At 41.1% G+C, this 11421-nt stretch overlaps 1 protein-coding gene across 1 annotated transcript; it reads right to left on the reverse strand.

Annotated features, from left to right (window-relative positions):
- Positions 1 to 1602: 1602 nt before the first annotated feature.
- DEGS1 (delta 4-desaturase, sphingolipid 1) lies at positions 1603 to 7306 on the reverse strand. The gene is made up of 3 exons (XM_064648108.1): positions 7131 to 7306; positions 5673 to 6415; positions 1603 to 3553 (listed from the first exon to the last, which is right to left on the reverse strand). The coding sequence occupies exons 1-3, from the start codon at positions 7210 to 7212 to the stop codon at positions 3407 to 3409; spliced, it is 972 nt and encodes a 323-aa protein (XP_064504178.1). The 5' UTR covers positions 7213 to 7306; the 3' UTR covers positions 1603 to 3406.
- Positions 7307 to 11421: the final 4115 nt, after the last annotated feature.

The following is an 11421-nucleotide window of genomic DNA, read 5'->3' on the forward strand; positions in this document are numbered from 1 at the left end:
GTCCTATGGGAAAACTAATGCCAAGTACAATTAGATTCCAGGACGCACAACTTATTCCACTTTTGCAACTTCAAATAATTGGGGGCAGGGAGTGTTAAAAGCTATGCAAGGAAGTTTACTCTGAAAACTGCAAGTTACTCTGAAAGCCCTAAAGGGGATTCAGGGCTCTGCCCAATTTAACTGCAGCTAAAATACTCGGATGGCAGTTGAACTCCTGGCCGATTTCACATAAAGGAGATGTTTGCCAGACTGAGATGCTTTAGTTACACAGAAAGGAACAAACCCTAACAGGCAAGTAGAAACAAAGTTAACTCATTCCATCTGAATAGATTTAGAAAAAATTATAATTGGGTTAACTGTCAGGGTTCTTACTGCTCTTTAGGTTTAATTTGTTCTTCATCGGTTAGTCAAGGCTCCCTCCAACTTTTAGATAAAATGTTTCAAAAATTATACTAACCTGTTTCTGCCATATCTATTTTAATTGTATGAATGAAGACTATTTATTTCCTTAAAAAACAATAACTAATGATGTATGTATATTTTAAAAAAAATCTTAGTGTTTCTTAGTTCTGTGCCACGGCATTGGAGTAAACCCCACATTTAAGTATGACTGGATGAAACCAGTTGTACATTTAGAATATATCAAACACAAATCAAGTAGCCCAGCTGTTCTTAATTACTTTCACCAGTGGTTCAGAAGTGCCTCTAACTCTGTGTTTTAGGGATGAAACTATGCTGCCGTGTAGGTTCACTTTCAGATGATCTGCTTTTGGCAAAACCCTGACTATTGAAGTTGGATGCCAAGGCCTCTTGCATATTACACAGGAATTATATACCTAAGAATGGTATTTACCAATGCTTGCAAGAATTGGACCATCGTTTAGATCCAAATTTAAGTCTGACTGGCTCAGATTAACCTAATCCAGTAAGTGTTCTCCAATAGGTAGCCATTGGCAGATGTTTCAGAAAGATTATGGCAAGCATAGATATCGCCCTCAGAATTCCCCACTATTCTGCACCTCTTGAAGTGAAAAACTGTGTTTATAATGGGAATTGGAAGAGAATAGCATAGTCAGAACACCTTAAAGCAACATTTGCAATTTTAAACAAGAGACATGGCAACTTCAGTCCTGATTAAAAGCAGGAATTTACACTTGCACTACCTATTGGGGGGACAGAAAGGAGCATCAGTGATTCCACAACATAGGTAACTAAGTAGCTATAAAATTTTGACTCTGAACTCTGGTTATCTGAAGTATTCATGTAGGATAGTTGAATTTCTTAACTTTAGCTCTTAGCCATAAAAATTTTGGAGACGCTTTCCATCCTTCATCCACCTATGATAATTCCTCAACAGAGATAGTTAATCTCACCCTTTTCTTCTTAAATTAAGTGGCTTAAAAAGAAACTGGTTTGCAACTTGTTAAGCCTATACAAGTATTTCAACCAAAGTCAGTTTTCCTGAGGAAAGGCAGCAATTCTTTATAGTTCATCTGTACCACCACTCAATAAAACAGGTCTTGAATCTGCTTTAAAAATACCAAATTTCTCTAAAGCTTAAGTCTTTCAGCATAAGGGGACCAATCAAAAATTCACCCAATGTTACTTTAATCTTTGCTTTTTAATTACATGTAAAAATACCGGACAAGGTATATTTTGACATTACACTCTACCCTGAGCAATATGCTGGCTATCTCTCATGTTTCTGGCACAATGAAGTCACTTTGGAAGTGGTTGGCATACTTTCATTCCATTTCTATTGCTTAGCCACAGGCAAGGGCCCATAAACAAAACACACATTAAGAACAGGACCAACAATCGAACAGAGATTAAGATGTACCAACACATTCTTTTCAAGCACTCACCTTCTTCAAAAACAAACAAACAAAAAAAACAAACCACAAAAAACCAAACAAACAAAAACCACAAAAACCAACAAAAACAAAAAACAAACAAACAAACCCCCCAACCAAACAAAACCTCCCCAAAAATCCTCACAAAAAACAAACACCCTAAAAAAACCCACACCAAAATGCAAGAGTTGAAGGCATCTAAAATTAAGTTACTTGCAGCAGACCAGCGGCTACAAATTCCACCTTCTTCAGATTCCATCTTTCAGGTTAGTAAAGAACATACCACAGAATGACCATTTGAGATTTAAGGGTGATTTGTAGCCACCTTTAACTGCTTAAAGCCATCATCAACGCATCAGATGGTAGAAGGCAAATCTACTGTGCTGAGGTATGGAGAGATTCTTCGGTTTTCAGCAAGGCTATCCATTCTCTGTTCCCAATTAAAAACTTCTTAAGCAGGGAATTTGATATCACCACTTCTCACCACATTTTAATATGTAAGAAAGACAAGTATTCATGAAGGGTACTGTAGGTTTATGAGGAAAAAAACAAACAAGATTATTTAACAACACCTTTCTGCGTAACATAAATTACTAATATGCTCAATAGGTAAAACTGTCAGTGGTTGTAGCAAGCCTTGTTTGCCAGAACAATATCAGTTTCAATCTATTCCATTTTCCATACAAGCCAGATTTCCAAATGAGTGTAAATATTTATGGCATTTAAAAACCATGGTAACATGGTAATCATTTGTCTTTGAAGATGAGAAAAACCTCAAACTATAACGATTTCTCCAATGTGAAAACCCAGATCAGTTATTTTAAGTTTCCTAAATGCCACCTGCTCACACTATATGCCAACATAAGCAGCTCAGGCAGTAAGGGGGACCACAGAGTTGGCAATACCCTTGAATTCCCCACTTTTTTTTTTCAACAAAGAAGTCACAGAAGCCATCTCGAGGATACTGGTTTCATTCTGATAGATTGCTCCTTTAAGGTACTTTAACTAGAAAAGCTAAAACTTTAAAGCAATGCTTCAAATGACATATTACATATTCAAACAAAAGCAGACTTAACATTTCTGTGCAAATTTAGCTCTTCCAACCATAAGTTTGGAAACATTTTCAACAGAAGGTTTAAGTTAACAAATTATGTTAGTTCAGAATTAACAGGTAAGTACAGCCTTTTAAAACTACAGTCATCTAAACAGCATGTTGAGGGCAGTATACTACATGGGGAACTTTTAAAATATTATGAGTCAGACATATTTTATATCGATTTAACACCTACCAAAGTAAATCCTGTAACAAAGTGATTTTGCATTATGCATATAACACTGATCCTTAGGCAAACAGAGACACATTAAACCAACAATTCTGAGGACTGTGAGGAATGTTATAGCTGGTAGGAGTCTGCTACAAAGTCCTTAAGGATGCATTGCTATGTTGCTGTACATCTTAATTCAGGACACAGGTGAACAGCTTTAGCAAGAGACCTTTATACCAGCCACTTTAAAGCAAGCAGACATTTCAAAGTTTTTTGGTTGCCAGAAGTTTACTCTTGCTTCACTTCACCCTTTAATTGCCTTTTCATGCGTGAATATGGGCTGATTGTGTCATCCATCACGAAGTCATATAGTACTTTTATCCAAGAGTTATATTGTGGCAGGTTGTCATAGTATTCAGCCGCTATTTTCTTCACCTGAAGAAGAGATATGAAGTTTATTTACCAGTTATATTAGCACAAATTGTGACAACTTTGCAAATTGTAACCTCAATGTGTAACCTAATGCACAGCACTTTCATTTCAGATGTTAGATCATACAGGAAGGGCCACAAGTGCCACAGTGTGAACGTTTCTTGAAGGAAAAAGCAATTCCCTAGTTGTTACGTAAACTTCACGTGCAGCTTTTGAAGATATCCAGAACAAACTCCTGTGGCACTCCAAAGTCTGTTCACTGTGCTACTCACAGGATGATAAAGCTCTCAAAAGCAAGTGGTTTTGTTGCTATTGAAAGGGGATGACTCACTTCAGTGCTGACTCATAGGTATATGAGTACCAGTAAAAAAGGATGTTATGAGTTCTAGGAAGAGAGGTTTAACACACCTATTCTTACATATAGTTTCAAACCTCAGCATTCAGAAGAAAAAAAAATTCTATTTCAGAGGAACCTCTATGGAGACAGACTTTAAAGAATGAATATAAACTGCTTCCAAAGACTGTTCTCAGCTGTACATGCTGACTAGACCACTATTTTAAACTGAGAGCAGCAGGTTCAGTTAGGTGTCCTTACTGATATTTAAGGCCAAGAACCTGAAGCCTTAAAAACCTGAACAGAACAAAAAAAGGATTTCCCACAAAATTCCATAGCTTTAGTCAGAACAATAATATTAATCTGTGTAAGCAACAAACAGGCCCAAGGTATTTACATGCCTAGTTTGAAGCCAAAGATCCTTTGGATCCATCATCACACCTATAGAATAGTGTATCTATACTTTTATTCAACAGTAACACTCCTCAGCTCACTAGTGCTGAGGAATCAAGTGTTCAGGACTTCAGGGATCTTAGCACACAGCACAGCAGAGTCCAGTCCAATCAGATTCACTACACTGTTCTAAAAGAAGGCTTTGTTTTCTTATCAGAGCTGTGGCTTACAAGTCTTGCAGCAGAACTGGGTATTTACCCCTGGAATTAAATACTTGAAAAAATTCGTGCCTATTTATAGCTGAAGTACCTCTGCAAGAAGTGGAATTCTGGTTCACCAGCACAGACCTAAGTATAAAAGATGACTTAAAGCAACTTTTGCTGTGTTTGAAAGATGAAATCTATGAATAAGAGCAATCATCTATCATTAAAAACAAGAAACACACAAAACCTCAAACCAATTACATGATCTACCTGCCCTGCTAAAAGTGCTGGCATACTTCTTTCACCTACAGTTCCACCACTGACAACAGAAATAAAAAGTTTAGACTCCACCAAAGGGGCAAGCTCATAAGGTCTTACTATTGCCAAGTGCAATAACAAAGCTACAAGACCAACACCGCAGCTGCTGTCCAATTGCAAATTTAATGTCCCCTGAAGCTTGCACTCCAATTGGGAAACACATATACAATGAGAACAAAACTCCTGCCTTTAAGAAACAAAGACTGAAGTGAGAAGAAACTTCACCTCTGCTACTCGTGCAGACATGACAGGTCTAAGTCATGGCACAGAAGCCTTAATTCTGTCAGTGATACTTATTATTCTGTCAGCTGATACTTATTTAGAGTTCAAAGGCTCTTACCAGAGGGAACTGAGGTGCTCCAGACCAGAAAGTTATTAAACATTTGTCAACAGTACAACAAACATTAACATAATCTCAAACCCTCTCCTTTCCCCCAGCAGACAATGTCACTGATAGGAGAAACTGAAGGATAACTACACCTTACAACACTGTCCTTAAGACTGCAGAGACAACAAACATCCAAAGTTATTTGCAACTTCTTAACTAGCTTTCTGCATGCTTACAAACTGAAGAAATCAGAAGACAGGTTGTAATTATAGGAAGCTAAAGTTCGTGCAAAGCATAAGACATGATTTTCCTCCCCTCTCCTTTTATGGAAGAGGCAGTCAGCACGCTGGAAGCTTATTGAAGATACCACTAAAATGCTAAGTAATTACCTCCTTTATCACTCATGTTGTGTTTTTTGTTTGGTTATTTGTTGTTTTGTTTGTTTGTTTGTTTTATCTCCCAAATTCCATTCTTCTGTCAGTGTTCTACCTAATTTTCAAGTTAAAGTAGAGCTTAATTTAAGAAAAACCTTGGAAGTAAACTTACCAATGGAAGGCTCTTGCCAGGAATATTGGGGAAGTCATGATGTTCGTTGTGATAGCCAACATTAAAAGTGAGCAAATTAAGTGGCCCATAGTAGGAATAGGTCTCATGTCCTTTTAAAAACATGTAATGTTCAGCTATGAAGTGTCCTGAAATTGGGTGCAACCCAAGTCCAAGTACTGAACCAGCAAGCATGTAAAAAATGGATTTGACTCCCCATAAATAATATATCACAACATCAAAGGAAAGCTGAGCCAACAAATTGATTACTTCAAGTCGAGTAATGGGTTTGGGATTGATGCAGAGTGGTCTAATTGCATAGAAAAAAGGCTGTAGAACAATCCACATGAACTTCCTAAATGGGGTGCAGAAAAACCAGCCTTCGAAGTTGGTAGGAATGTCCACATCAATTCCATCACCTCCCAAGTAACGATGATGATCCATGTGGTATCTCTTGAAGGATATGGAGTATGGGAGACCAAGAGGGAGGTTGGCAAATATTCCAAACCATCGATTCCACATGGCTTTGCTGTTGCCAAAGGCACTATTGTGAGAGATCTCATGAATAGCCAGAGTCATGGAGTGGCTAATACAGCTTCCAAACACGTATGCCCAGAAGACTACCCATTTCCAATCCAAGTCTTTAACTAGATAAAATGCAGTCAACTGCGCCAGAACCATCAGCACAACCACCCAGATCAGGTTGTAGTCTGGTTTCATCAATGCTTTTATCTCTGGATGTTTAGCTAGATGAGAAAGAAAAAGGAGTTACTTGGAAGCTCTCCTCACAGCCAACTACCCCAACTAGATTACAACAGCACACACAGCCTTTCCTTCCCTTCTTCCCAATTAGGATTTGTCTGCAAAGGTAATGAAAACGCATGACCTTTCCACTTGTGATATTTGCTGCTATAATGAATCACTCGGAATCAAGTCATTTTAACACTTTCACGTTGCTCAGCAACTAGACACGTACACGGCAAGCACCAGTGTCACCTCCAGCCTACCCAGGAAGGAAATGGCTCTGAACCGAATAACCCACCCGCGATTCAGAAGGGCTGCAATGAGCCCAGCCCCGCATTAAGCGCGGCACTCGAGGACGCCGTTATCCCCCCTCGGGAGCGCGGGGTGTCACCTCCGTGCTGACACCGCCTGACCGCTCGCAGGGCTCCGCGGGGCGGCCCCTCGGGAGACAACCCCGGCCGCCGCCCTCCCCCTCCCTCCTTCCCCCCGCTCCTTCCCTTCCCCTCCCCCGCCAGCGCCGCCAAGGCGGCAGCTCCCGCCTCCACGTACGCGGGCCCGGCCCGGCTCCGGCCGCTCCGTTCTTCCCGCCGGGAGCCCCCCGCGGGCCCCGCCGCCCCCCGGCGCGGGCGGCCATTTTGTGGGGTGCCCGTGTGTGCCCCCCCCTCCCGCTCCGCCACGTAGCCGGCGGCAAGACGCGGCGGCACCGCGGCTCCTCACCCAAGATCTCCTTGCGGCGGTCGGCGTGGGGCTGGTCCGTGTAGACCCACTCGAAATCCTCTCTGGCCACGGTGTTCCCCATGGCGGCAGCGATGCACCCCCTCACACCCGCCCGTCACGCCCGCTCCGCGACGCCCCCGGCACCGCACTTTATAGCGCCGCGGAGGTGGCTCGCGGACACGCCCCCCGCCCCGCCCTCGCCCCCCATTGGCCGCCGCCCGCTGTCAGGCGCGCTCCCGACGGGGAGGCGCCCCCTGCTGGCGCCCTGAGGGGCCGGGGGGGGGCTCCCTCAGCCCGCGGGAGCGACCCCTCACAGCGGCACCGCCGGGAAGGGAAGGAGGTTGTGAGGAACAGCCGTCATCTGTCCAAAATCCGCACTGCTGTCGTGGTTTAACCCCGTGCTTAAAGACCCCTGCCTAAAGGTATTTAACTACTACTCAAAACGCCTGCGCCAAGGTCTCTTTCTGTGGTAAGATATCCTAAGAACTTCACTGACAAACTCCTCTGTAAGAACTGACCTTCATTTAATTCGTCCCTGCATATATTTCTTATATAATGTTGACTTCGGGAAGTTCAGTTTACAAAGATTATTTAATATAGAAGTTGCATGACTACTTGCTCGGGATTTCACTTGTCCACCCAAAATAATCTAAATCAGTAGATCAAATATCCATTCAAAATACTCTACATGAGTAATAATGACAAAAACAGCAGAGAAAGTTATCACAAATTAAATTACACCTTATCTGTTAATGTACTATTAGTATCTCAAGGTTTATGTTGCATCACTTAAAATTTATTTGTAATAATTAATAAAAAGGGCTAATGCGTACTGGCTGCTAAAAGCCCCACGTGCAAGTGGGCTCATGAAGGGGAAATACAATCCCTACTTGACAATATTTGCAATCTAAATAATGTACAAAGCACAGGATCCAAGAAACATAACACCTTTGTGAATAGTTTCATTTGCACGCATTTTTAACCTGTGCATATTAGGATGGGAATTAGAAGGGAAAAACGGAGCAAGTGGATGAGACACGGAAAAGTTCGTGCACAGCTTTTCCCTCCTTAGCCACAGGATCTGAATTCTGCAGACTCCGTGAGGACTGGTGCAGCGCAGGAGGCAAACCAGATGTTTAGATTTCATCCAGGCACTGTGACCTTGTGCAAGGTTTACTTCTCGGTCAGTGACCGTTTCACAATAAACCAGGAAGAGCCTTTGAGCTGCCCGTGCAGAATTGCCAGGGTCACCCGTGTTCCACTCAGCTGCACTCCAAACACTGTGAGTAACATTTCTGAAAGTGTTCCCTTCTTGTAGTTCAAATATTAGCACTGCTATCCATCACTGCGCTAAAGACCTTCTCACCCTCGGGAAGGATCCTGCCAAGGGGAGGAATGTGTCAGCTGACGAGAGAGGTTGCAGCTCGGCCAACAGGAGCACTGGGGGAGGCAGGTTTACAGCGCTGCAAACGCATATAGGTTTGTAAATGGTCACAGATTTCAGTAGGGCCACTAAATAGAAGAGCCCGGATTTATAAACTAAACATTCCAGAACAGCTAAACAAGGCTTAAAAGACTAAGAAAAACATTAAACAGGAGAGTTTTGGAAAATTTAATTGCCGAAGTGTACTGGAGAGCAAAGTGTCTTTCCTATTTACTCACGGGGTCTTTCTGCTTTAAACAGTCTGTGTAACAAATCGATTTATTAGGTCTTCAGCAAGCTAACAGTTTTTCTATCTGACATTTTCCTTTCCAAAGACAAAGACATCCAGTATCTAGTGTGCCTTCAGCTGGCACAAAGCTAGAACAAAAATCTTAGAATGTTCAGTTACATGTAAACCAAAGCCAGCAGTGCATCCCTGCCCAATGAGGAAGGTGAGATCCAGGAAGGACAACTGCAAGAGCAGAGAGCACATGGAGAAGCAAGCTGGTCCAGGTATGGTGCAAAGCAGCACAGGAATGCAACTGGAGAGTATCAGAACAGTTGACACCTAACAGACATGTTGCTGTAAAATAGTCCAAACCGAATTAACTTATGAATGAAATAACAATCTACCACTGTAATTTGCCAGTTACCTTCTTAACACCACCAGGAACACCAAGAAATCAGGTAGCTGTCTCCTGTCTCACGACACATTCGACTATATCCTACGTCATCCTGTCTCCAAGAAGCTCTTAATGTTGAAAATTCTTTAGGCAATCTTAGTGCTCCCCCTTAGATCTCAGTGAAAGCAACTAAGTTTCTGTTCAGTTCTGTCTTACCTCTTATGTTAAGAAATTATTCACAGGCATCCTTGTAACATTAATGAACTTCAGTGATTAATGTGCGATGCTGAGCAAATATCAGGAATTGAAGAAGTTCCATTTGTTTCTACCTGTTCTTTATTCTGTGAAATTTATCTTGTTAAGCAGGTAGTCTTTCCTCCTTCCACCTATGACATCCATTAGCCCTTGCTTGGAAGGTGCTTGCATACTCCTTTTACATACAAGCTGTTCCACTTGGGAAGCAAGACCTGGTTGCAAACAGCTTTTCCCTCAAAAAAGCATTTCTGATCCCATTTTCGCCATGTTCACTAGCTACATAAATTTGTAAAAAAGAGTCTCCAACCCTACTATGACAAAAAAAGTTTTCAAGGCAAGCTGCTATTTTTAGAAAAGCAGGAAAACCGGCCTTAGTAGTTTTAAGTTATTTTAAGAAACTAACTATAAAAGACACAATTGCTTTCCCTGTCAACCCTGAGCTGTTCAGTTTCAGCCCTTGATACAAGTACTAAAGCTGAACAGTGGCTGCAAATAAAACAATTTTTCATGTAATTTTGTAAACTACAAATCTGCCTTTTACAGATTATACAGTCACTAACCACTACAGACATTACACTTCTCCAGGCCGATGCACCCACTCATGTAAAGGTGCACAGACATTTAGAATGAAAAGAGATTTAGTTTTTACTCCAGCCAATTTATCAGCACGTTGCAAATGCATACTTTCTATTTAATAAGGGACAATACGGTGTCAGAAATTAACGCTGCAGCTTTTTTCTCCAAACTATTACTTCACCCTGTTTTCTCCATTCTGTCTGTGCCAGTGGTGTATATTCCAGAGGGAGAGCCATATGATGCCTCCCTCCCTGGGAAGTGAAACACAAAACATTGGTGTGCCTTTCCCATGGCATTTCCAGAGCTGCCTTGTAACCATCTGTGACGTATCTGTTACGTTTTGTGGGCCTTGTTCCATTTTACTGTGCTCATCAGCACGTGGATAATCAGGATGCACCTGCAAACTCGGAGCACGTGACACTTCCTTGAGTTGAAGGTTCCAAGTAGGCACTTGGCACATTCACAGAGAACATTTCATGTACCAATAAGCTGTTGTTTCCAGCTCAGTTTACGCAGAGCTAGGGATTCCCTGACACATAAATAAATGTTACTCCTGAGTAACCTGAAACTATTTGTATATTGTGAAGGGGGTGGAGGGAAATTGTTTGCATATTCTAGAAATTAATAAAGAAACTAAGGTGAAAGACATTCAGAGATGTATGAATAAACCTTTTCAGTAAATGCAATTCACAGGTTTATACTTGTTTGGAAGTATTTCACCACAAATAGCTGGTAAGTAGTCCATCACAGGAATTTTTCATCATGAATAACCATTAAATGAATTTGTATCACACAGTAATTATAGCTGTCATGCTGACCCTTTGATTCAAAATTATTTTTTAAAGTATATGCCAGTATTTTTAACCTGAAGAGCAGGTAACTATCTTAAAGAGATTCTTAATGGTAAAAAAAATTCTGAGCTGTAGAAAACCAGTACCAGCCAATGCTCCTTTAATAGTTTAAGTCTTCCCTCTGATAACCTTTTATAATTTCCTTGATGCTTAAGAAAAAATACCTTTTTTAAAAAAGGCTCAAACTATTCAAGAAGTTTATTTGAGTACTAAATGTCTGCGAAACATTAGGCATTTGCAACGCTACTCCTGCTATGAGCCAATATGTTTTAGAAGTAAAAACTGTAGCTGAAAATTCAGGAAAAACCTCCATTTTCTGTGATTATGTAACGTTTGACCAGACAATTTCTGATTTGTTTGTTTGGTGCTTTAAGTACAGCCACTGTGTTATGCTGACAGCTGTACAAAATGAAAGAGAAACTTGCACTTTAACCCATAGTATTGAGATTGTGAACAGCTACAAATGCAGCATTTGCATCTTCCATGCCATCCCAAGTTGAATTCAGAACCACCTAAACCCAAAGCAGCAGCTAGTTTAAAAAAAGAAAACATAAGTCAAATGA

The sequence above is a fragment of the Pseudopipra pipra genome, chromosome 3 (genome assembly GCF_036250125.1).
Source record: "Pseudopipra pipra isolate bDixPip1 chromosome 3, bDixPip1.hap1, whole genome shotgun sequence".
Taxonomy (NCBI): Eukaryota; Metazoa; Chordata; class Aves; order Passeriformes; family Pipridae; genus Pseudopipra; species Pseudopipra pipra.

What these genes read in the sequence shown, in the direction of transcription:
- DEGS1 (XM_064648108.1), bottom strand. Translation starts at nt 7,212, where the DNA reads ATGGGGAACACCGTGGCCAGAGAGGATTTCGAGTGGGTCTACACGGAC. An exon ending in CCGCCGCAAGGAGATCTTGG is followed by an intron (nt 6,416 to 7,130) that starts GTGAGGAGCCGC and finishes TTTCTCATCTAG; the next exon opens with CTAAACATCCAGAGATAAAA. An exon ending in CTGGCAAGAGCCTTCCATTG is followed by an intron (nt 3,554 to 5,672) that starts GTAAGTTTACTT and finishes TCTCTTCTTCAG; the next exon opens with GTGAAGAAAATAGCGGCTGA.